We start from the raw sequence: 25,941 nt of genomic DNA, 5'->3' as shown, positions 1-25,941 counted from the left end.
ATGGAAACTGGTAACTGGATGTTCTGTCTTCAGGGGAGTTCAGGGTCCAGCCGATCTGAGCTTGCAATGGACTCCTGTCTTTTGGAACCAGTACAAGTTCAGACAGAGGTGGACAATGGATGTGTCAGAGGAGAGATGCTGACCTCTTAAAATGCACCAGTCTCCACAGCCTGGAAAGGCCAAGGTAGAATATGACCTATGAAAATGAGGAAGAGGATAGAGAAGCAAAGGGGGGCTTATTTGTGTTATTGATGGTCTGTGAATTATAATCAAAGTGTTAGGCTTTGACCTTTGTTGACTGACAGTTTATTCCTCCTGCTATACCTAATTGAAGCCTGTCCTGTGCCAGCCACAACACAAAGGTGTATTGTGTTGGGAAAGAGATGACCTGGGCCTGCGACTCCTGAGACGTGTGCTTAGATTGGCAGGTGTGGTGTACCTGGGTGGTGTTGAGTAGTTGGCGTTTCCTGGTTAGTGCCATCATGAGGCCCTTCTTACCTGTGTCTATACACCTGATCACTCTGTGTGCCTGGGACTATGCAAGGAACTTCTTCCCCAGGTGTGGTTCCCAGGTGGATGGCCTGGGTGGTAGGGGTAACTGTGCACCTTCTGTCTTGTGGGTGACATCCAGATTCACTGTGTACTAAGAGGAGGTGACCTGGAATTGGGACTGCAAGCTTCTAGATCTGGCTGTGCCACACATCTGTTAAAGGGACTTAGCTTGCTTATTGCTTCAGTTCATGCGGTCAGTGAGGAAGTTGGGTGTGTACACACATGCTGTCATTTACACGTGCTTATAAAAGATGTGAAAAATACAGCGAGTGCTTAAATGAAAAACAAATCTATCACAGTAAAAGACACATTGCCACTAATCCTCCTCTCTTTGAACACACTTATCCCATTGTTCTTGCCATTTTGTGAGGTCGTCTTGTAAGTCCTCTTTCATCAATGTTTATAGTGGCACTGGTGTGGATGCCTTGATGTCGTGACTTAACTCAAAATATTTATCTTTGGTGGTTATTTTGACTTTGGGGAAGAGCCAGAAGTTTCCAAGCCAGATCCAGTGAGCAAGGTGAAGGAGAACATGGGGATTGTTTTCACCAGCCTGCCTTTTCTTTGGATGATACTCAGCAGCACGGCTCTCTGTGTTTTTGATCACACCTTGTAAAGACACGAAGGAGGACTTCCAGAGCTGTTTCAAGAAGTGGTGAGAATGATAAATATGTTCAAGCCAAGGGGAAGTGTTTTGAGGGGGATTAATGGGCAGTGTGTTGTTTATACAACTTAAAACATTTAAACATTCACCCTATGTTTTGACCACCTTGTATATATTTGATATGCATCATGTGTATATGTCTAAATATGACATATACAAGGTGTCTTGACATATACACACATACACGTGCACACATACACAAACACATGTATCATAATGTATGATTACTATCTCTACAAGACAAATAATAGGAATAAAGGCATTTTTTGGGGGGAAAGTTTGCAAAATTCTAGGTTAATCAAGGTTGTGAAACAGTTTTCTTCTTATTGCAGAATTTTTCAGGGGCTTAATATGCTAATGCAGGGAAATCACCAAAAAGAGGTATAGAATGAAGGAATTCCCATTCTGAGTTCACCATGGATTACTTGTGTTCTTTAACTAGTGTTTCCAGTAATCTCCTTTGGGAATTGTGAGGCTGTGTCAGTGATTTTCAACTGGTGATGATTTTGCCTTCTCAGGGACAGGTGACAATGTCTGGAGATACTTTTCAGCTGTCTCCACTGACAGCTGGAGGTAGTAGGTGGCTACTAGCATGTCATAGACTTGCCCAAATCATTATAGTGCCCTGGTGGAGAAACCTCAGCCCAGGCAGTTGGAAGAATTTGCCTCTCCGGCTATAGTGACGAGAGTTAGGTGGCTGCCAACACTGGCCATCTTGGTGCCCTGGTGCATCTGAGTCCTCTCTGGTCCCTGAGCTGCGCTGTGCTCTGGAAGAGGGGAGAGATGAGGCTGCCCCCTGCCCTTTCTTGTATGCCTGTGTGCATTGTGGCATAAGAGCTCCACACCCACCATCCACAGGTTGGGAAGCATGGGCGCGCAGATCTGGGGGCCCGACTGAAAAGACCATGAAGTCTCAATTCCTTCCATATTTGCTCTGGTGCTTGAGAAACTTGGATCTCAAAGCCCACTGCCTGCCAAGAGCGCTTCCCGCAGACAGAGCTGAGATTCCAAGAAAACTGTCTGGCTCCCTAGATTCATCATCTTCACGAGGCTTTGAAATCACAGCTGGTCTTCAGGACTACTCAAGGTATTCCAGCCTTTGTGCCTCATCTCGACCCCTCCCTGCCCAAACACATTTTTTCTCCAGCCTCCAGAACAGGATAGGTAATGGAAACTCCATCAGGGCTGAACCTTAAGGGACCTGAAAGGAGCCAGGAAGGTGACATTGGAAGTGAAGTTTGGTTGTGACCGATCAGCTTCTCACGGAAATGATTCTGCTTACAGACAACGGCAGGAAGTCAGCCTGTGCTCCCTCGAGGCTCACCCTTAGCTTCCTCCTCCAGGCTCAAGTGCTGCCATCCCTCAGGCTTCCCTGTGAGTGCCCAAAGTGGAAGTTCACTCCCTGCCCACCCCTATCCTGCCAGCCCTGTGTTTGTGTTCATCAGGGGGTTTAGAAGAGGCTCTGTGTTTAGAAGGGCCATTCATCCAGTCTGTGGAAGACAGTGTAGGCAGTGATTGGTCACCCCAGCTCTGTACCTGCCAGTAACTTAGGGGCGCTTTGGGGAAGCCTCATTGGCAACCACCATCTGTCTTCCCATCTGTAGAAAAGGAGCTTTATCATGGATCCAGAGCTATTGCGTGAACTCGAATGAGTGAAATTCATGTAACAGACATTTTTAGCTACAGGGCTTGGAGAGGGTTGTAGAAAACATCGTTGTTCAAAAGGATGTTCCGTGATGGATGCCCAGAGCACACATCCTTAACAGGTTCATACATTTATGGGTGATACCCATGCGCCAGGGAGGGCTGCCTTTCTTCTGAAGGCTGCAGAATCTGTAACCATGGAGATAAAGAGAGCGAAGAAGGAAGACTGTTGTAAGATTTGAAGCTGGTGAGGCATAAGAGGGGCTGGCAAGGTCTCCTACCAGCTCTAACCAGCACTGACTCAGTACCATGCTCGGGTACCCAGCCCAGGACTGTGTGTCTCAGCTCACCCTCAAGCTGTTCTCTGTGCTAGATGCTACCAGTCCCCCTTCTCACTGAGACTGCTGAGGCTCAACGGAGGCTTCAGCCTGTGCTAAGACACTGAGTTAGTAATGAGCAAGGGGCATTTGAACTCAGTGCCGTCGGATGCTAAAACCAAGCTCTTTGCTCTGTGTCCCCTGTAAGTGCTCCCTGATGAGTCCCAGCCAGTACTGACCTCTGCTGCCTTGGGGCTCAGCCAGGCTTGGGGTTCTGAGGCAGGATCTGAGTGGTCACTCAGGCCAGCACAGTGTCATGGCGCCACACAAGGCCTTTGAGAATTGTTGTCTTTGGGAAGGACTGCAGGGCATAGCCCTCAGAATCAAATGTGCTGTATGTTAGAGCTGACATTTCCTAAGAAAAATTTTCTAAGCTCTGGCTTCCGCCCCATAAGTGTATTATGAAATCAGTTTAGCAGATTAAATCCCATATTAAAAACAAATAAAAGATGCCCAGGTACATCTTTGTAACAGGGTTAGGTATTGGTTTAGGAAGCCCGGGTTGAAATTACTTCATAGTAGATGTATATGGGTTATGATGTAAAACATTCCTTTTTGTTTGTTGTTATTTGATACATAATAATTGTACATGTTTGTGAAGTACAGTGTGATACACATTCAATTCATATATATATATATATATATGTATATTGTATAATAATCCAATCAAGGTAATTAGAATATTCATCACCTCATACATTTATCATCTTTGTGGTAAGAACATTAAAAATCTCTTCTAGCTACGCTGAAATATTCAGTGCAGTGTTAACAACAGCCCCTGTATGCAACAGAACACAGACATTATTCCTCCTGTCTAGCTGCAACTTTGTACCCATTTAACCATCTCAGGGCTCTGGCAGCCATTCCTCTATGCTACTTCTGTGAGATCAGATTCTTCGTCTTTAAGGATGCGGGAGATGGGAGATCGTGTGGGATTTGTCTCGTCATGCTTGGCTTATTTTACTTACTGTCTTCCCTCTTTTTCCATCCATGTTGTCACAGATGCCAGCATTTCCTTCTTCTCCTTCTTTTTAAATGGCCAAATAGTATTTGACTGTATAGAGACCACATTTTCTTGACCCCTTCATCCTTTGACAGACAGATCTCCTATTCTGGCCATAGTCAAGGTGATATGTGTTTCTTCTTTGGGTCAAGGTCATGGACCTGAAAGCACTGCCACAGGGGAAGCTGGGCTTGCAGATTTTGCTCAGCAGGTCTCAGCTGGGATCCGCCTTGGAGAAAGGAGCAGGCTCAGTGGTTCCTGGGGGTCTCTGTACGTATGCTCTGAACTGATTTCCATAGGAAATTCCTCCCAGGCTGTTGAGCAGAGACCAGCTTTCCTCAACAAGACCAGAGGCTATCACTGCCAACATCTACCAGAATAACGGGTTCCACAACGTGAACATCAGAGCCTGGGAGTGGATCCCGGTCCAGTCGTGGACAGCTCTGCAACATGGGGCAGTTCGCGTGGACTCCTGGTGTCTCAGTGTCCTCATCTGTAAACTGGGCATAACAGTAGTATACACTGCATACTTCAGGTTGCCCTGAAGATTAGTGAGTGGCTGTGCATGGAGTGCTTAGAACAATGCCTGATGGGTGGCCACCAGGCACCTGTGTGTGTTATATAAAAACTTAAGTCATAAAAGCCTTATCTGAGTGCCCAAAAGAAAGCTTTTCCTAGGCAAGACTTGAGGCAAGTGTTGGAAGATTACTCCATTAGATAGTCTTATCATTATCATGAATAAGTCCTCTTTTTCTGGGTCATAAGTATGTTTTGCACACTGTGTTGTGTCTCTCAAGTACGTCCCATGATCCAGTGAAGTGGGACTCCTTTTACCCATTTTACAGATGGGGAAATAGGTGTTTGAAGAGAGGCCAGACTGGGCCAAGGTTGGCTGGCTCTGAGGTCTGTGCTGTTGAACCATCAACTCAGTCTGTCTTTGATCTGGTGCATTGCTTCCTTCAGAGATGTGGCTGGTTTTCCCTTTCTTGGTTCTGGGTGAGGAAGGGCACTGTTCTCCCTACCAGGCAGAGGGACCTGCAAAGTGCTCCAAAGTCTCCCTGAAGGTAACTCAGATGTCATGGAGACCTGGTTTCCTGATGGCCCTAGACTATGTTACCTGCAGGTCAGCAGCCTGCACTTCACTATTCTCTGAGACTCACATCCAAGGCTTTGTCTGGACAGAAGACCTTGAGATGAACACAGGATTGACATGCAGAGGTACACAACCTGGGAGTCAGAGGCTCCTCCCTGAGCAAGATGCAGGGCTCCATAGAGACCCATGCATCTTTAAATGCCCTCCTGCCTTTGGTGGAAGGACCTCAAAACATGCCAGAATTGTTAGGACTCTGAGTCATTCAGTCCCACACCCAGGAACAAGGCTCTCAGCTCTGCTTTTGGCAGGAAAAATCCAGCTACCTGGGCCACTGCTCACACTGTTGTGCCCAGGGATTCCCCCCCAGGACCCATGATGCCAGGTGGGGTTGCACTAATCAGCAGTTGACCGATGGAATAAATGAGGACACTGAGAAGTCCAGGCCTTGGCTTAGCATGGTCGGACTTCACCTGCGCCCACCTATGACCCTGTCTCTCCCAGAGCTATGGAAAAGGTGAGGGAGGAGGCCGGGCTGCGGCCCTTTGGAAGTCTGGTCTAGTGAGAGGAACATTGGTGCTCAGGAGCCTCAATCTGGGTGCTGTACAAACCCAGAGGGGCTTTTTAGGGGAACCAAGGAGGTTGGCGAAGGCTTCCTACTGAAGAGAAAGCTCAGGTGAGGTATTTGGGATGTGGAATGACTTAGAGTGGTAGGTCTGGGGGTGTTCCAATGTAGCTTTCAGCTGATCAATTACTGTCTGGGAAACTCTAACCTCCATTATTCATTCATTCATTCATTCATTCATTCATTCATTCATTCATCCGATACCTATTATGTTCCCTCTCTGGCCGAGGCCCAAAGCCAGGCCCTGTGTAGACAGTCATGATCACAGCAGCCTTCCTGCCTCAGCTCAGTAAATCCCCAGATAGCTGTGGAATTTGACAAAGAAAGCACACGGTTTTCTGTGAGCAAGAACAGAGGCCCTGATTTAGACGGAGCCTTGCTGTGTGTGGCTGTCAGAACTGCCCCATCCTTCAAGGCTTGTGGAAATCCCACCTCCTTCATTAAACTGCCCTGATGCTCAAGGACCATCTCATGTCATTCCGCAGGTCCCCTGCCACCCCTTGCCTTCTTCTCTGCTGTCATTCTACCTTTATCTAGTCCTCGGTGTCTGTCTCATACACTTCAATAGATCTGTAACTCCTGAAAGAGAGAGTGTATTTTCTTGTCTGAGTACCTGCTGTAAAGACTCCATGTCTGGGAGATGAGAACTGTCATTGAATGAACAACATAGATCTTCCTTCTGAGCCCCCCACATTCTTTCTCTACAGAGGTCATCAGATCCCAGAGGCTGGGCTCATCTTGGCCACTTACTGATTGTGTGACTGAAGGCAGGTGCCTGACTTCTCCGAGCCTCTGAGTCCTCAGGTACAGGAGGAGACATCAGAAATCCTAGAAAGGATGGAGTGGGTCAGTGCATATGTCTTATTTAGATTCATACTTGGCACATAGTGTTCTGTAAGTCTGTAGGAATGTGCCAGGCTCATCCAGTGTCTCTGGAAATCCTCACCAACCCACTACAAAGCATTTATAATTATTCCTCTCTTGCAGCTCCAAAATCTGATGTTTCAAAGGATTTACTAACCTGCTCCGGTTTGCATAACAAATTAGATTTTAATACAGAACAAACAAACAAAACGAGTCCATCTGCAAGCGCAGGACTGTCTCTTTTAGGACAGCATAGCATTGCCCTGGCTACCTGGATTCTCCGCTTCCTGGGTAGAGGCTGAGAGGTTGGTGTCCGGCGCCCCCTCTCTTAGCCAAAGACCATCATGCTGTTTGTGAATCAGCTGGACATTTGAAGTTAGTTGCTGGCCTTGGAAGGCATGGGGGAAGAAATCCCCAGATGCAAGAAGCATCTGTATTTCCTCCATTCATCTCGGAGTATCAGACCCCTCTCTTTTCCAAGGGCCTTAGGGGTGGTGATGACGCCCTGCAGGTCTCATGATCTGTGACAGCAGAGACAAAACCACCAGTAAAACCTCTGGAGTTTGGCAGATTCCAAGTGGTTAGCGTGGGTAGGAGATCCAGGCATCTAGTTGATTCTGCTTTTTCATTTTCTGGTCTCAGATCTTAAGGCTACCAAGTCTCCACCCACTGAGATCCTCTCTCTCTCTCTCTCCTCCCTTTCTACCCCCCTGGAGTTCCCTTCCTCTCCATCAACTGTGACAAGCTGTGTCTGTATTCTCTTTTTGGCTCATTGCTAAGGTATCAGGCACATAACTCTGTTTGCCTGAGCCCTTTTTGAGAATAAAAATTATATCCCTTATTTTTTCCTAAAGGAGAGGGTGTAATTTATGACTAAAACCAGGGTGCTCAGGCTGTGAAAATATCCGCTGTTCAGCGGTGTCTGTGTCGATTAGAGAAGGCATTTATAGCTCAGATCCAGTAGAGGAGAGCCAATTCTTTGTCACTGGAAACCCCTTGTGAGTGTCTCCCAGCACGAAATGGGACCTGTGGGGCCCAGGATGGGGGAAAGCCAAATCTCTTTAATTTATTCATCAACTTTTCCTTGTTTTAGACTGAAAATAGTCACATGCTTTTTTTTTTCTTTTTTGCCAAAACTAACATCAGGGCACGCATCCTGTAAAACATGACATTATTTAGATAATCTAATTTCCAAAGAGAGACCCCAACTCAGATACCCACTAGCTAGCCTGGTGACAAAAGGTTTCAATGGCAGAAACCTATTGCTTCCTGGAGGCTTCCATGGACTCTCACCCAGGGTAAGGCTGCGGCTAACACTTTCTGATTTTAGGTTAGAATATTTCCTAGAGCTGCTACAATGCAGTGCTTTGAAGTGAATGGCTTAAAACAATAGAAATGTATTGTATCACAGTCCTGGAGGCCAGAGCCCTGAAGCCAATGTGTTTGTGGGGCCAGATTCTCTGGGAAACGTGTTGGGGCGTCTCCTTCTGTGCTTCTTCTGGAGGACAGGAATCCCAGGCATTCCTCAGCTCACAGCTGCATCACTCCAGTCCATGTCCCTGTTGTCACATGACCTCCTGTGCCTGTGTCTGCACCTGGCATCCTTCCTCAATGGGTGTCTCTTTCCTGCTCATGTAAGGACCCCATGTATTGGCCTAAGGACTCTGTCTATTGCACTGCAGCTTCCTCTGAAACTTACCTCACCTGCAGAAACCCTGAGGCTACAGTAATCAGCACTGAGGCTCAGGGCTGATGCACATCTTTTTGATGAGCCCACTGGCACCATCACAGTGCAAGAACCATGGTTTTGGGTGAAGGGGTGGGTGAGTTGGGGTTCCCCTAGAAATCAGACCACTGGAGAGAAGAGGGAACCCCAAGAAGAAGAAGACTTAAACGTTGAGAACCCTTTGCTTCCAAATTGGTATTTCCAAAAAGGGTTCCCAGCTGGGGTCTTGAAAGAATGTAAATTGTTAAGCTCCAAAAAGACCTATGGAATCAGAAATTCCGGGGTGAGGACCAGTGGTTTCCATTTTTCTAAGTCTTCCATGTGATCCTGGGATACCCTGGAGTTTGAGAACTTTCCTCTGAATTCTTGCCTTTGGTCCTGGCTGTAGCACCTCTACTGCAGGGCCCTTGCAGGTAGGTGCTTTGGGTTAAAGCAGGAAGTTCTTTGGTCAGGTAAGTTTGGACAGTGCTGTTTCAGTCTAAGTCACACAAGTTCCTTGAAGCTTTTGTATGCTTCATTTGTTGCCTGTTGACTCTTGTGGCATTTCTAAATTGCAGAGACAGGGAACCATTCTTTTTGTGTTCGTGGCCCATTGGAGTGAGCTCTGCATGATATATGTTGGGAAGCACTGTGCCAGCCTACATATCAAGGCATTCGATAAGTTTGTAGGAATCACCTTGTAGGAATCAGACGTGGCTCTGAATAGAGTGCCAAGATAGAGATTCTGTCTCCGTGAAATTAGGAGTCTATTTAGGAGATAGCAGACTATTAGGCCAACAGCCAAGTCCTGTCTGCCCTCTGATTTTGTATAGTCCACGAGCTGAGAATGGCTTTTTATGTATTAAGAGAATTGAGAGAATAATTATGAAATGAGTTGAACATAGAAAGTGAAGTTTATATGAGATGAGATTCAAATTTCAGTCTCCATAAACACAATTTTATTTAAGCTCCACTGTACTATTTTTTTTTAATCCTAGGGATTGAATCCAGCACCTTCACACTGAGCTGTATCCCCAGACTTTTTTATGTTTTACTTTGAGACAGGATCTTGCTGAGTGACTTATGTAACCCCTGCTGACCTTGAACTTGCTATTCTCCTGTCTCAGACTCCCAAAACTGTTGGGGTTACAGGCGTGCACCACCATGCCTGGCTTTTTTTGTTTCTATGTTGCCAATGGCCACTTTTGCCCCATAGCAACAGAATTGAGTAGTTGTAAGAGAGAACTTACAATGCACTAATATAAAATACAATGTTTCCTTGGACAGAAACAATTTGCTGACGCTGGTCTGGTGAGAGGCCCTGCTATGATAAAGACCTTAAATATCCTCCAAACGCCCATGTTTTGAACTCTTGGTTCCAGCCTGTGGTACTATTGGGAATGGTGGAGTGTTTAGGAGTTGGGACTTAGTGGAGGAAAATGTGATTTTCCTTGAAGGGAGTATTGGGGCCCTGCCCTGATCCTATCTCTCTGCTTTCTGGTTTTCATGATATAAACATGTGCTGACACAGCCAAAAGCAACATGAATTAAAACTTTTGAAACCATCAGCCAGAATAAACCTTTTCTCTTTTTAAAGATTTTGTCAGTTATTTTGTCACAGTATCAGAAAGCTGACTAACACAGGCATGGACCACATATTCGCAAGTGTCCTGAGTGCTATAAAGGAGGACTACAGGGAATATATGATCAGAAGGTTTTATTGAACGATGATGGTGATTGTGGGGATGAAGTTGGTTGGAGGTGAGTGGGAAAAGGCTCTCTAGAAAAAGATGAGCAGAAAGTGTGGAGCAAGGGCAGAGCAGGTGTAAATAATCCTGTAGCTAAGTGGTCAGTCACGTCGAGAGGATGGGATGAATTTGAGATGGGAGGATGCTGGGATTGCCGACCCTTTCTCTTGCTGGGCCCTACACGCTCCTTGATGACCTAAGACTGTGTTTCCTGCTCACTGAATCTGTGTTCTTGGCCTTGATTTGTTAGTGAACACTGGCTTCTTATTGTGCACCCACTACCTGTGCATTAGGCTCCTGTCTAGAGTGTGTGAAGTATAAGCATTGCTGAGCCCTGGGGCCTCACCTCAAGGTTCTTAGTTGGGGAAGATGATGCAGGACTCAGATATAAGCATGGCTCATAAGGGAGTGACATGTTTGAGCAGACAGAGAGGCAGCATGGAGCAGACACAGTGGGAGGCATCACTTCTAATTCAGAGATCTGGAGAGGCTTTGTGGTGGAGGCAGCCTTTAAATGGTGTCCTAAAGGAGAGGGCAGTAGTTAGCCCAGAGTGAGCTGAATGACGGGCTTGTGACAGGAAGAGGTGGGTGCAGGGGAGGGCTGGAGGATGTGGGCCTGGTGAGAGGTGATCCTGTGACACACTCCCTGGTTTGGGAATATGACCCAAACAGCTGATTCCTTCTCATTGTAACCTTAATCCAAAGCTGGGTTGAGGTCCTGAGTAATCCCAGGAATGGATTCAAGGTGACAGAAGGCTTGCTGCTTCCCAGATGCATGTGCAGGGCCCAGCCTGCCTCTTCTCTCCATCTCCACAGGAGGGGGCAAACAATGAATCACATCCTCCATTCATGACCTTGTCTATAGGCACAGCCTTTAGTGTGAGGCACAAGTCCCACGAGTCGTCTGGAGGTTCTTTCCTATTGATTCTATGACTATTCCTAATCACCTTTGATCTTTCCAGTTTCCCTTCTGGCTGGTGTCCTGGTCCCTAACTGTGCCCTGGGACCAATGCCTTTCACTGGTGTTTTCTCATCTGGTCCTGCTATTTGGGGCTGTGACACAGGGTTATTTGCAGTCTGAGGCTTCCATCCTGGCAAGAAGAAATTTAATAAATGCTACCAGTAGTGATGGGTCCCCTAAGAGCACTTTGGCTGAGTAATTTTTAAAAGTCTTTTTTAAAAATAGTGAAATGAATCAGATACACAAAAAAGAATATTTTGAAATTACAAAAACTAATTATGAGAAAATTTATGTAGTTACCAATTTGGTAAAAAAAAAAAAATAGAATATAGTTGGCCTTAAGGGAAAAATACTGTCTATAACTAAACATGTATGAACTATTTTCTTGTCATTATTCCCTGAATAATACAATGTAACAACTATTTATATAGCATTTACATTTAATTAGGTATTGTAAGTTACCTAGAGATGATTTAAAACAATGTATCATATTGTATAAGAATTAGGCCATTTTATACTCTGTAATAAAATACCAGTGGCTGCACACTTTAGAAAACAAAGAGGTTTATTCAACTCATGGTTCTGGAAATTTAAGAGCATGGTGCCAGCATCTGTCAGCTCTGGTGAGCATGTTCTCTGACTGTGTCCAAATGTGATGGAGGGAATTGGGGTGGTCACATGTGACATTTGAAGAGAACATATGCCAAGAGAGCAATCCAGGGAGGGATTTAGGTACTAGATTATTTTATTTTTATTTTTTCCTGGTACTGAGAATTAAACCCAGTGCCTTTTCACAGAGCTGTATCTTTAGCTTTTAAAAATTTTTCTATTTTAAGATTAGGTCCTGCTAAGTTGTTGAGGTGTCCAGGCTGAGCTTGAACTCCCAGTCCTCCTGCCTCAACCTCCCAGAAAACTGGGATTACAATTATGTGCCAACTCACCAGCTCTCTAATCTTTTTACAGCAGCTCACTCTTTTGAGAACTAATGTATTCCACAGGACCAGCATTAATCCTTTCTGACAGTGGTGACCCCCATTACCTAACCACCGTCCACTGATCCCCATCTGTTAAAGGTCCTCCACTTCAGTACTGCCACACTGGGACCACACGTCTGATACATGATCCATTGGAAGTCAAACCATAACAGGGCTTGAGCATTGCCGGGTTTTAGTATCCACAAGAGTGGAGCTCCTGGAGCCAATCCCCCATGGTACCAAGAGAGGGTAGTATTGAAGGTACTCCCAGAAGTTTCCCCCTGAGTTCCTATCCATTGGCTAATGTATTAGTCAGCTTTCTGTTGCTGTGACAAAATACTTGAGATGGTCAGAGGAATGGGCAAAAGTACTTCTTCTAGCTCATGGTTTCAGAGGTCCAGTCCATGGTCATTCCAGCTCATGCCATTCCTGTGGGCCTGAAGTGGGGCAATGATGGTAGAAGGGGAGGGTGTGGTGGTGCAAAGACACTGGCATCATGGCAGCCGGGAAGTGGTGGAGGGGACAGCAAACCAGATGTATCTCCATTGTCACATCTATTTCAGTTGGGCCCTACATCCTGTTTCTATCACATCCCATTAATGTCATCATCAGTAGATTAACCCACTTGACAAAGCTACAGTCTTCATAGTCCAGTTCATTTCCAAAAGCCCACCAGCAACCAGACCATCAACATAGTGAACCTTTGTGGGGAGGCACTTTAGATTCCAACTATAAGAGCTAACGTCTCACTTTTGATGTCTTAAGACTGAGACATCTTAGTGACAACTATCCCTGCCTGGCTGGCTCCTAGTTAGGAAGCTAGCTGTGGAAGGAGAAGGAAAACAGATTGTTGGGATTCAGGTGACAGCCTGCCTTTTCTTCAGCAGCTGCCTACACAGTGGAGCGGCTTCGGGGGCAGGACTGACACTGCTATAGAAACAGGAGCTCCCGGGGTACTGGCACAGGTGATGACCACAGTACCCAGCTGGGCCGCTGGCCTGCAGGGCTGTTTCCTTCTTGAAGCTGTGAAATCATTATAGGAAGAGACTTTTGAGTTTTCAAGCTTCCATTCCAAGCCCACCTGGGAGCCAGAAATCAGGGTGAGTTTATTTCTCTGTGTATGGACAAGGTGTGGGTCTTCAAGAGGGAATGTGGCAGAACTAAGAACTGTTTGGTAATAATTCATGAGTAACCCAGACACTCAGTGACAGGCAGTTTTGCAGACTGCCTTTTCTAACAATTGCTTGGTTCCCTTTTGGTTGCAGTCTGTAGTTTTCGAAGGTGACCAGTCTGAATGGGAATGAGACGAAGGCAAATCCCATGGGATCAGAAGACTGGAGGGTTCTGCTCTGTCTTCTCCCTGTAGCTCTTCAGTGATTTCTCCTGGGTGCACTGCAACCATATTCACATGTTCAGAGAATTGGCGGGGCAGGGAGCGAAGTTCAGGAAGGTGGCTCGTATATGCAAATGCGTGGGCAAGACCTTCAGGCCTCCTGTTGGCTCTCGTGGTAGTATGTCTCTGGCTTCATCAGTGGGCTGAGCCTGCCACTTGTCAAACATGTCCTCTTAACCAAGGTCTGGAGATGGGGAAGAGGGCGTGGGCTCCTCGGGTGTCACGAGCCCACGTTCCCAGACAGTCGGTGTGCTCCGTATGGGTGGAAAACCTCATCCGAGGCCAGGCTGAATCACATCAGTTTCTGAGACATTCTTCAACCATGTTAGGCAAAAGAGTCTCTCGCTGACAAACAGGGGTTAGAAGGAAACCTGATATAATTTTGGAAAAGCCTTCCTGGAGAAAGAACGGTTCTCAGAGCTGCTGAGCCTCTTGCGATGTCTGGGGCTGGAGGGGTCCCAGGCCTTGCCGGAGATTGATGTGCTGTGTGGTGCCAGAGAGAGAGCTGAGGTTTCACAGCGCTGGAGTGCTTGCCATTCCACACTCCCGTCAGGGATGAAGAAGGAAAAAGAAGAATCACCCGAACCTCTCTTCTGGCTGTTACATTACTGTTTTTGCTTTCCGTTAGCAGCTGGTCCAGACTCTCTGGTGTGTGGCTCGCAGTGCTGGAAACCTAGATGCAGGCTGGGGTGTGCGGGAACCCTGGAGCATAGGCATCTGATCTTTCCCACACAGGATGGGTGGCCACAAGAGTCCAGGGAGTGAAACACTTTGGCTTCTGGAGTGTAAGCCTGGCACCACCCTCTGGCTGCGCTGCAGGGTGCTTTGCATGGAGGGGTGGGTCCTAGCTGCCGGTGTGTGTCTGGTGAGCTGGGCATCTTTCTCCCTCCAAAGTCCCTGTGTCTTATTAAGCCTTGGCTCCCCAAATGGGGTCGTGTTACATGGCGGGAAAAGCAACGCAATGACCTAATTATGACAGTGCCAAACCCATCCAAGTTCAGCAAATGGAAGAGGCCGAAAAACGTTCGGTTTGTGAGGTCTATAGGCACCTACTGGATGAGGTCCTAAATCATGATGGAAATTTTCCTGGAACAGGACAACTCCTTTTGTAAACAAGAACATTCATCTTATTTTGACGGATGTGCCTGGTGAGGCCTGCGCCTCTCAGAAGCCCCATGACTTCTTCTGATCTTGCTTCGGAGTTGGGGTCTGTATTTGAAAATGTGGCCCCTGGGAGGCTAGCCTTGGTTAAGATGCAAGTCATTGAAATTGGCCTCATTTAACCAGCTGTTACACCATGGGCACAGCGCTCTCTTTGTCAGTGTCTAGGGAGCAGGGTTGTGACTTAGTAGGTACTTACCTGATAATCACATTGTCCCAGTCCAAACACTTTGGATATAAAAAAAGTTAAATCTTGCCTTCAAGGAGCTTCTAGGCTAATTGGGGCAACAGGAGGTGCACAGATAGAAAGGCAGTTAAGGTAGCCAGCTCCTGCCTGCCCCAATGTTGAGACAGAAGATTTGGGCACCAGAGGTGAGACAGGAAGAGTTTGGGGCTGTGTGGCTAAGGGGACTCAAGGGGCTCCTGGAATGTTACTAGGGATGCTGAGGAAGGATATGTACAACGTGGAGGGCATCCCAGGAGTGGCAATGGCTGCACAAATGTGGGGAGGCCAAGTGGACCAAGTCACATCTGAACTGTGACATGTGTGATAGGCAGAGGTCAGGCCTGAGCTGGTAGCTTTGGAGACCAGCACTCGAGTGCTTTGAGTCCTGTGCTTTAGACAGCGTGAACTTGGTAGGATTTTGAGAGTCCAAAAGATATGAGCAAAGACTGAAAACAGCAGGACAGAGCAACAAAACACAGAATACTCTGGATTATTCTTTCAGTGCACGCTAAGTGTCTATACTGCTAGCGATGATGTTCTAGGTTTGGAGGCTGCAGAGTGAACACACTGAGCAAAAACCCTGCCCTCATGGAGTGTGTGCCCAGGAGGTGATTGCCGGAGGGGAACTGTGGGCATCTGAGATGCAGGCAGCAGGGAGAGCTGTGAGGATGCCAGCAGCAGGCTCAGGCGGTGGTGATGGTCTGTTTGTTTGAGGCACTGGGAAGTGACTTAGATTGTTCATGAGAAGTTCGATTGTTCTTCTTCCCCACATTGCTTCTGTGTGTAATTAGAGGAGGATATTCGCCCACCAGCCATTCATCCTACCTCTGTCCACTGGTGAATTCTCTCTGCCGGTGTTTCACGGATGGTGGCTTGGGTAGTGATGGAAGGTGGAAGATGTTAGGAATTCAAGGCTTTTTGGTGTGGCCCTGAGTTTTGAGAATGATGCGTTCTTTTTTCCCGCCATTGGAACCAGGCTTCATGACTTCTGGGCCCCTGAGGACCATGCCTGGCCCTGCCCAGTATGATAGACACAGCCTGCACACCACATAAGAGACCTGGCCACTGGGTGGGTGGCATTTTGAGGCCTTAATTTTCCAATCTGTGGAATAGGTCTTTGGGCTAGGTGAGTGATTTCTAGACTTTTTCTGGGACTTTCAATTAAACTTTAAAAACCAGACTATCACAGGACTGCCAGCTTTTTCTTTTGACAAGCTAAGGCTTAAAAAGAAACTGTCAAATGCCAGCTCTGCCATCACTGTCATTTCATTCAAAGGGCATGTTAATACCCAACAAAGCAGCGATGACATAATGTCAGAGGGAAGGATACTTCCTCCCAGGGGAGAGCGGTGGCTTTCATAGGCTTACACATATGTCACCATGCTGCTGTCTTCCCATTCAGAGTACATCAGGGAGCAACACTGCCCTGTGACCTGTGTGGGTCCCAGGAGCCCATGGGACATGTCAGCCAACCTGCAGGACCCATTGTAGTAGACTCACAAGCTTGACCTTCCTTGTCCTCAGGTGCTCAGGGCTCCTTTACTTCTCTCCTTTCCTCTCTTGACCCTTCTCTGTCCCTCATGAAGTGAATTCTCTCTGAGGTCAGGGTACATCAGCTGTCATGAGCTGGAACAGTGCAGGACACCAGGAACCTGTCGCCTCACTGACCAGATGAGCAAATCCCTCCACGCTTCCTGGATGCCTGTTGTTCAGTGACATTCAGTTGTTCCTGAACCACATTCATGTCCTCTTTTAATATGATTTGTCCTTTTGCTAACTTAGTCATAAAATTTGACTAGACTGTGGCATGGCAATTTCTATGTTTTTCACGAACACATGGACATGGTATTTCTTATGTTTCACTGATCCATATCCCAGTCTCTCTTGACTAGATTAAATTTCACCTCTACTTTGGTGACATGAACAGTAATCAGATTTTCTACCTATGGAGTCTGACATTCTGGCAGGCAGGGCAGTGCCCAGGGGCTGGGACTAAGCTGACAGATGACAGCAATTCATGGACCCTTCATGGTGATCTTTTCATCATCGTGAGTATGCCTTACAAGTACCAGCTAAGGAAGGCACTGTATTTTTAAGCCTGTGTTGCCAAAGAGGAAATCAAGGCCAAGATGAGGTGGGCAATGTTTCCAGGGCTGCAGAGCTAAGTAGTGGCTAAATAGGAAGTTATGCCCAGGACGGTCACACAATGATGCTCAGCCCTCCCATGCCTCCTGCTGTCTCCCCTTCACCCTAGACCTGCAGAGTATGATTGCAAGTTATCCCTTGACTGGAAATCACATGTAGATTTTGTTTTCTGATGGAATCCTTGTGATGTTTTCTCCCGCGGGCAGTTCTGAGTTACTCCCCTGGGGCAGGGCAGATCACTCTGTGGCACCAGGCAGATGAGCAGGCTGTCCTGGCCCTGGCCTAACAGTGCCCCAGGAGTCATGGCTGAGGATTTTGCTAACCCACTTCCAAATCTGCGCATCTCTGACAGTGAATTCAGGACTGTTACTTTATTGTCCCATTTTATTAAATTGAATGGAGGAGAAAGAGGTCATTATTTTGAAAATGTGGGACCTCTTTCTCCGAGGCCATTTCCCTCATTTTGTTTCCATATATAACTCATTATAACTAAATTTAGCCTGGCTTACTATAGACCTTTGTTATTTAGAACCATTTAGCATATGAGAATTGTTTCCACAGCAGTAACAAACAGCCTTTTGTAAGAAGATCTCTGTGTGTGCAGGAAAAGCAGGTACATTTTGCCTCTCCTAGGCAGCATGGAATAGGAAGAAAAGCGTGACCCCTAGACTTAAAACAGAGTTCAATTTTAACCCTGCCACTTCTGAGATGGGGAAAACAATCCATGGTCCCTAATCCTCATGATATTCCCAGGTTGCAGGCTTATTGTGGGGATTTAATAAGTTGATGCTAAAAAACAAATGGAGAATATGGCTCATGGATAAGGGAAATCATGGACTTCTTGAGGACTCATCATACTCTTGGTCTTCAGAAGACAGGGGTGAAACTCAGAGAGGACTCTCAGAAGAGCAGGAAGGTCTCCATCTTCCCTGAGCATCACCCAGGCCAGGGAAATGGCATTGATGGATGTGCCCAGGGTCTTAGAGACACTGGCATGCACAGTGCAGGGCTCAAGGCCAGGCAGGTTCAGAGCTGGACAGGCCCATGGGGAGTGTTTATACTCTGAGACAAGGAAACCCGAGGTGCAGAGACGCTGAGGACTTGCTAAAGGTCACCTGGCCTTTCTCTGCTGTCAGCTTCCTCTCCCACAAAGACTTCAGCAAGCAGCTGCACACTGAGCCCAAGGTTCTTCCAAGAAAGAAGCTGCTCATCCTACCTGGAAAGCGGCCGCTCAAAGCTTCCTGGACAGCGAAGCTGCTTAGGAGCAGCAGAGACACCTGGTGCACTCCGGTGGCCTTCCAGCATGCAGAGCACTGGGGCATATTCCAGCTTTTGAATCTGGACAGTGCATCTCCGTCCCTGGGGGTGTGGCCCACAGTGAGCAAGCACAGGAGCTGCCGGATGAGCTTACCCCTTAATACCTGCCCATGCCTGGTCTCCGGGGGCGGATGGCAGAGGGCTCAAGGGGCAGCGGGTATGCCAGTAGACTGGCCCAGCCAGGGAGGGGTTGGGTAACAGAACTTCCCAAGGACTCAAGGGCCTCTACCACCTGTCCCACCAGCTCTGGGAAGGACCTGCTCTCTTTTGTCCTTTTCCTCTTGCCTCAGAGTCTCTGGGTGACCACCTCCTCCTTTCTCCTCCATTCACAGAACTCTCACTATGAAAATCCCAGCCGGCGGTACCCACATTATGCTTTATTTGCTTGAGCTGCTTTAGGTAATCTGCCTAATCCCCTAATATACAGGATTATTGGTACCTGGGAGGATGCCCATGGCCGGCCACCCGCCCAGGAAGTGAGAGGGGCGACCGGGACTTTCCTCTCCATCTAGCCAGCAGGGATGGGGGAGGCTGGAAAACCTCTCCCCAGCATTTAGTCCTGGGAGACCCTGAGGCAAGGGCACCAGGAGAGGGGTCTGTAGAGTGGTGCTGGAAGCCCGAAGGGTTTATATGGTGGTGAAATCCAGACATTTCTGGATCTTAGGCTATACTGTGCCTCAGGCTGTCATCAATATCAGGAAATAAAGCTGAAACAGGCCTACAGAGTTTTACCCATGAGCTATAACACCCCCTACCTCACCAAAAGCCTCCACTCAGATGTAGTATAGACTAACCCTTCACGGGGAAACTGTTGGTGCAGGTGCTCGAGTTTCAGGGGACTGGGTTTTGCTTCTGTCATCTCTTCGTGGCCTCTTGTGGCGCTGCACCGAAGGCTGAGCTCCCTGGAACAGAAAACTGTGGGTTTAATTCCCTGCTTCCTCCCGTTTCCCGAATGAGGATCCTGAACAGAGAGATTACAGGATTGGCTGAGGTCACACAGCCTGGTTCTTTGGCCTTTCAGCTTCAAGTCCAGAACTCTTCACCCTGTTCCATCCTCCTGGCAGGAGAGAAAGTTCTTCTGCTTTGTGCCCGGCTGCCAGGGGAAGGCAGTGCAGTTGCAAAGGAGGGCTCTTGGGGGATGGAGTGGGTAACATTCGTGGGTAATAGCTCGTTGGCGAGGATCTGGAAAACCTGAGCATCGAATGGGCCTTCCCTGGCCTTTCTTCTCCCCCAGCCCTCTGGGCTAGGGCATTCTGGGAATACTCAGTGACTTTAGCAGAGGGTCCAGCGCAGGATGGGAGATGCTTCCTGGCCCTTCTCTAGCCTCAGACGGAAGAAGAGAGCTGTTCCCCTGCCAGCCTGGCCTCTCCCTTCTCTGCTCAGTACTCAGCTCCCTCCCAGGTACCTCCAGCTCTGCAGAGCTCAGCCAGAGCTGCCTGTGGAGAGCCCAGCATCCAGGTGCTGAGTGTTGTGGGGATGCAAGGGTGAAGGAGGGAGCGGATCCCCTCCTGTGGTGGCCTCTGCACAGCACACTTTAGCTCCTAGCAGGAGGGCTTCGCAGCCTGTCAGGCAGCCACATTTATTTCTGATTCGATGCTCTGCGCCTTGAAGGATGATTCTGGTTCCAGGCTTCTTCTTAGTGGAGAAAGGAGCCATGTTCCTCTGTCCTTCATTCACCTGCCCTCCCAAGGCACATGGGCCTTGATGAAGGGTCCCCGTGGCACAGAGTGCCCAGAAGTGGGATGAACTGAGTGTTTGTGACGGTGACAGAGCTTTCACAGGAATCGTGCAGCAGCCAGTAATCCTTCCACGCCGCTTTTCCCATCTGCTCCTCATTGTGCTCCTGGGAGGATGGCAGGACAGGTACACATCCCTTTCTGTAACAGCCACTGGGTTTAAACTCTAACCGTGTCTTCCTGGGCCAGCTGCTTAGCCTCCCATCTGTCAGATGGGAGCTCAGCACCTCCCTTGTAGAATTGTTGTGAGAAATGGAAGCCATCATGGTTACTATTTATTAAAAATATTTAGTCTAGATATTGTGCATGCTAACAAGTACGTTTCTTGCAGCTGGACTTCCTCTCTGTTTCCCTCTTTCCTCCTGCCTTCCATCAAGATGAGTCAAGTATTGACTCTGAGATCATAAAGTCTCATTGTTGAACGTATAGCCTTGAACCAAACCAACAAAATTTCTTGTCCTCCTGGAACTTCCTAGATTGAGATCTGAGGGTGGTTTAAGTGCTCTTAAGAAGACAGCCTGGGTATGGAGCGACTGGGGTGGCGTAGGGTGGCATTTCCAATAGGGTGACCTGGCAGGGGCTCTTGGATAAGGTGAGGGTTTAAACAAAGGCCAGAGGGTTGAGGAAGCAGCTGTGAGGATGCCTGGGACTCAGGAAGCAGTTTGCGCTAACGGCCTCCAGATGGGCCTGGAGTGGTCTGGGTGCACCAGGACCTCAGGGTGACTGGAGGGGCAAAAGGGAGCATAGCTCATAGGTTGACAGGAAGGAGTGGGACTGTGGGAGGACTGATTGTCCTCTTAGTGGGAGGAAAAGCAATAGAAAGGTGACATGCATTTACATGAGTGTAGTCTTCCTCCTGGAGGGACACAACTTCCCACATCTGGCTGGGAGTGAGTGTCCCAGAACCCAAATGTCATTAAACCTGGGACAGATAGTGAGCTTCTGGGGCAGCCCTCACCAGGTAGCAGGGGAGAGACTCTAGAATCCCCCTCCAGGCTGGCCCTGCTTACTCCTTACCCATGAGAGAGACACTGAACAGGTGTGGTATCTGGGGTGATGGTGGCACCTTACTCTGAACAGGTGTTCGGGCCACTGTGAGTGGACAGATCAGATGAGAGCAGGTGTGGCAGTGGTTCATCCTTGCAGAGAGAGTGCCCAGCACAGGGTCATTGGGTACCTGGCCCTGTGCGTACCTGGGATAACAAGTCCTGCAAGTCGTAGCTGGGTGGGTGAGGATCTGAGTGCTGAGCCCCACATTCTGTGAGACCTCTAGCTTTGGGGCAAGGGGCTCATCTCCAGAGCACCCTGTTTCCTGCACAGAACCAAAGGACAGTGACACTGCTTACTCCTCTTTTTAAGAAGCAGTTAGTACTTCTAGAAAGTTCTGTGCTGTAAGATTAGGGTTCTTGCAGGAATCCAGTGGGTGGACAGGTAGAACTCACCCCTGTTTAGAGAACAAAGAGCCTTCTAGGAATGAAATAACTGGTCCAGGTCTGCCCCGAAAGGCTGCACCCAGACTTGGGTTACTTTCTCTCTTGATTTGGGCCCATGAATATAGGAATCTCTCCCTACCAGTCCTGGTTGGGGTCACACAGTCCTTGCTGGCATGTCTGCAAAGTTGGAAAGTGAGTTTGTTTTCTGTCACTGTGATGAAATACGTGAGGAAATCAGCATAAAAGGAGCAAGGGTTTCTTTTGGTTCATGGTTTCAGAAGTTTAAGTCCACGGACAGCTGCCTGTGATGTTCCTGGGTTATGGGGAGACAGAACATCACGTGTAATGAAGAAAAGCAGCCCAACTCATGCTAGGCAGGAGAAAGAAAAAGAAGGAGTAGGGGGAAGGGGCTGGAGACAAGACATAGTCTTGTAGGGTGCGCCCCCAATTACCCACTCCCTCCTAACAGGCCCGGCCTCTACCTCCCAACAGTCCATTAAGCTCTGACTCCATGCATGGATTAATCCATTCATGAGGTTGGAGCGCTCATGAGCCAGGCGCCTCCTGAAGGCCTCACCTCTGAACACTGCGGCCCTGGGGACCAGATCCCCACCCTAGAGCTGGGCAGCAACCTTGAGAGGGACTCTGCTCACCCTCTGCTCTACAGTTCCTTACTCGGGTTCACTGTGAGCCAGAGGCCCTCCCAGGGCCCCACCGTGGAAGCCATGCAGCATTACCTGACACTCTGGAAGCCACCTGTCCCACCAGGATGCACATGCTTCCCCCCACTTTGCACACCTGAGTCAATACACCTACGCGAGCCAGCTTGTCAGCACCCACAGGCCTGAGCCCTGGTGGACTCCATGCCTGCAGCCTGAGCTCTCAGACTCCTTGCTATGCTCTGAGACACCTGCTCTTGGTTACACGACCTGTAAAGTGGGGCTAATTCCACTCGGATTATTCTAAGGTTTCAGTAAACACCCAGGCAGTGTTTCATTGTTTTGTTAGTTCTGGTTAATAAAGGTGGTCGTCACTATTTGAGCAGGCTCTGCCTCAGCCACCTTTACCTCCTGTGTGTCCCCCAGCAAGGTCACTTCACCCTTCCAGGGCTGTACCTTTTCCTCTGGTGCATGCGATTATGAAATCTGCCAAAGGGTGCTCTGTCCTGAGGGGTCAGTGGGGGACAGGGGCTGCCTTCTTCCAGGTAGAGGGTCCTGGACTAGCCAGGCAGCTGGCTGTGGGCTCTGTGCGGCTCCTGCTCTGCTCCCCAGCTCCTCCCCAGCCCTGCCTCCTCCACATGGTAATTACGTTCACAACATCTAGTGTAAGCAAATAATAACAAGGGCATTATCTCCTTTTAGTCTGTGTTTTTCCTTGCCTATCATAAAGTAATTAAAATAATGAATGCCTTGTAAAACAATAGGTAAGAGGGCTGGCAAAATAGTATTATCTGCCATATACCTCTTCTGCAGTGAGTTACTGATGCATTAAAACCAGTTGGCTGCAGGGCACTCCTGCCTCCCAACCTTTCCCATGTTCGTTTTTCTCCTCTGTGGACTGCCATGTGGATCCTGAGCCTCTAGGAGCAGGGAGCTTATTGTCCAGGTTCCCTGGTGGCACCTGGGGACCAGTTCAAAAGTGTCCCTGGCAAACATTGCTGAGGACACAGGAGCTGTTGGTTCGGTGGTCTTCTCCTTCCCCTGGTCTTCCCCCATGGTCCACTTCTGAACAAAGCAAGTGTTCTTGGGAGAAAAAAAGAGGCCAAGAGGGTGCTGGGGGTTAAGATCCGTGTCCCATTTGAGGGCTTCCCACTGAGGGTCAGGGGCAGTAGCTGAAGGTGCCCAATGAGGCACCCAGGTCCACAGATGGGCAATGCCTGGGCACTGAGCAGAGCTGCAGATAATGCCTGAGAGGAGGCAATGTTGTCCCCATCTTGTTGGGAACTCTCACAGTGGCAGGAGGGGTAGATTTTCCCTGGGAACCTGCTGGTTTGGTTATCAGGATTCCTCTTGGATCAGGGTCTGTACCTCTCCCTGGAGACTCACCTTTTAAGAGTCTCAGGTGGTTGAGATGCTGAGACCAAGACAAGCTGACTTGGGAGGCTTGGGCAGCAGGTGACACACCCTTCTGCAGGAGGTCCTGCCATGCCTACCGTGTGGCTTCCCCTCTCGGAATGCACTGAATTGTTTTAGCTGTACGGAGCTCAGCACACTCGGGAAGAAAATATTCACATCCTCGCTACAGGTGCAGCTTCTCTTGTCCCCAGCCTCCCCAGGGCAGGGTGGCCAGAGGCAGAGCAACAGGCATCAGGAGCAGCTTCCTCCCTGGCCTGGCCCAGCCCTGAGGCCCGCCCTGAGCCGTGTGTCTGAAGCACCGGCCTCCTATGCCTGTCTGTCCTCACCTGCCCCATCCCTACCCTGCACACCAAGGTTTTCCCTTTCCATTTCTCTATTCACTCCAAGGCATAACAGACCCCAGTGTGGGTTTGCTTTGGAAATGAATTCTCAGATTTTAAACCATGAGCATAATTTTCTGGCATCTTTCCACCCATCCTCACCTGCAGTAAAATCACAGTTGATAGTAGACAGTGAGGCCAGTGAAATTTACATCTAAATAAATAATTATGTTTTCAGCGTAAGTAGGCACCGGGAAATATTTGGAATGTGCTCACACTAGAATAAGTCATTGTTTTTCTGAAAGTCAAATTTAGCTGGGTGTCCTGAATTTCTCCTGGCGCCGTCTGCCCAGGCTCTGTAGCTAATGTCAGGCTAACACTCAGAACCCTTTGGAGTTCCTCTACAGTGTTCATTGAATCAGCTGCATGCGGGGATACTGTTCGCCCCAGCAGTGGCGGAGTCATGCAGGAAATGAAATAAATAAGTGGGTTACTGAGTGTCTTAGAGGTTTGAAGTGCTGCGGAAGAAATAAAGCAAAAAAAAGTGCTGTTGGGAGGGCAGCGTTGCACTTGTAGAGGGCAGCCAGGGAAGACTGTATTAACAAGGTCAGAGACATAAGGGGGTAAGCCAAGAGCCTCTGTGGGTGGGGAAGGGTATTCCAGTCAGAGGGCTCATTGGGTGCACAGATGTGCAATGTAAGGCCCCGTGAGTGTTACCCAATAGAGTCAGCTAAGAAAGGAAATTTATCACCTTTTGGAACTAAAAAGATCTATTGTGGATTTCAGGCACAGTTGAATCCAGGAGTTCAATTGATATCACCAATGCTCTGTCACTTCTTTCCTCTGTGATGGGTTTGTTTTCTGGGAAGAATTAATTTTTTTGCTCTCTGAAGCAAATGTGCCAGGCTTGAATCTTGTGGGGGTAACGTGATCATCCTTGGTCCAATCATTGCCCAAGGATAGACCGGATGGATTAATTGAGCAGTTTTTAATTGTTGGAACCAACATGGGACCATCATTCCCCCCTCCTAACCACTTGGTGACAGTAAACAATTTGCTTTTCCTCCTGAACTCGAAAACTTTTTCTCTAAAATGGGAAGAAAATGTTATCCATCTTTAACAATTAACAAAAATGTCAAAGCTGTAGCCCACCTTCCTGCCTTCCTGTGTATGTTTCAACTTATTTCCGCCTCTGCCGGGGACCTCTTCAGGCTTGGATCCTTGGTGGGTAGGGGTGTTCTTTAAATCCAGTTGATCTTTAGGTCTCAACTCTGGTCTTCTCTGTTGCCAGGAGGCCCAGAAGATCAACAATGGCTCGAGCCAGGCAGACGGCACTCTCAAGCCAGTGGACGAGAAGGAGGAGGCGGTGGCAGCCGAGGTCGGCTGGATGACCTCCGTGAAGGACTGGGCAGGTGTGATGATATCTGCCCAGACGCTGACTGGCAGAGTCCTGGTGAGTCCCCGGCCCCTGAGTGCATGAGCAGGTGTGTGTGTGGCACGCACATGTGTGTGTGTGTGTGCAGAGTGGTTCCCCACGGGGTGTGCGGTTCTGTGTCTTCAGGCTACTGCTGGAGCACGGCTGAGCAGCAAGTGCTGTGCCTGGGGTTTGAGCAGTGCAGGATTCCTTGGCAAATCTATGCTGGTGGTTAGAGACGCTGAGGGCCCAGACTGTGAGCTACAGGGAATGTATTCCTAGCTTTCCCTATCAGCAGGATTGATGCCAACACACAAACACACATACACATACATGCACACGCACACATACAGGACAGAGCTGGACTGTGGTGGAGCAAAGGAGACCAAGGAAACATCTACTAGAACCTGCTAAGGGCCTCTCACCCCTGAGATCCAGGTGTTCTCTGTGCATGTGTTTGATGCTATTCTGGAATGTCACTGCTGTTCTCTGGTGGCCAGGCAGAGGTCCCCTC

General features: G+C 48.4%; 1 protein-coding gene across 31 annotated transcripts in view; it reads left to right on the top strand.

The window, feature by feature from the left end:
- The window catches only part of Kcnma1 (potassium calcium-activated channel subfamily M alpha 1), a 736,611-nt gene that overhangs the window by 178,167 nt on the left and 532,503 nt on the right, over nucleotides 1–25,941 (top strand). For all 31 annotated transcript variants that reach the window (XR_010044028.1, XM_063238715.1, XM_063238714.1 and 28 more), the window contains exon 2: nucleotides 25,305–25,466. Coding sequence is in view for 30 of the 31 variants with exons in the window: in XM_063238715.1 (XP_063094785.1) it covers nucleotides 25,305–25,466 (162 nt within the window). In the remaining variant the exon portion in view is untranslated. The remainder of the gene's footprint in view (nucleotides 1–25,304; nucleotides 25,467–25,941) is intronic.

The sequence above is a fragment of the Cavia porcellus genome, unplaced genomic scaffold, assembly GCF_034190915.1.
Source record: "Cavia porcellus strain 051 isolate PalLab524CR breed Dunkin Hartley unplaced genomic scaffold, mCavPor4.1 scaffold_28, whole genome shotgun sequence".
NCBI classification, from domain to species: Eukaryota; Metazoa; Chordata; class Mammalia; order Rodentia; family Caviidae; genus Cavia; species Cavia porcellus.
Note: the sequence above shows the minus strand (reverse complement) of the source record. Positions and strands in the feature narration are given on the sequence as shown.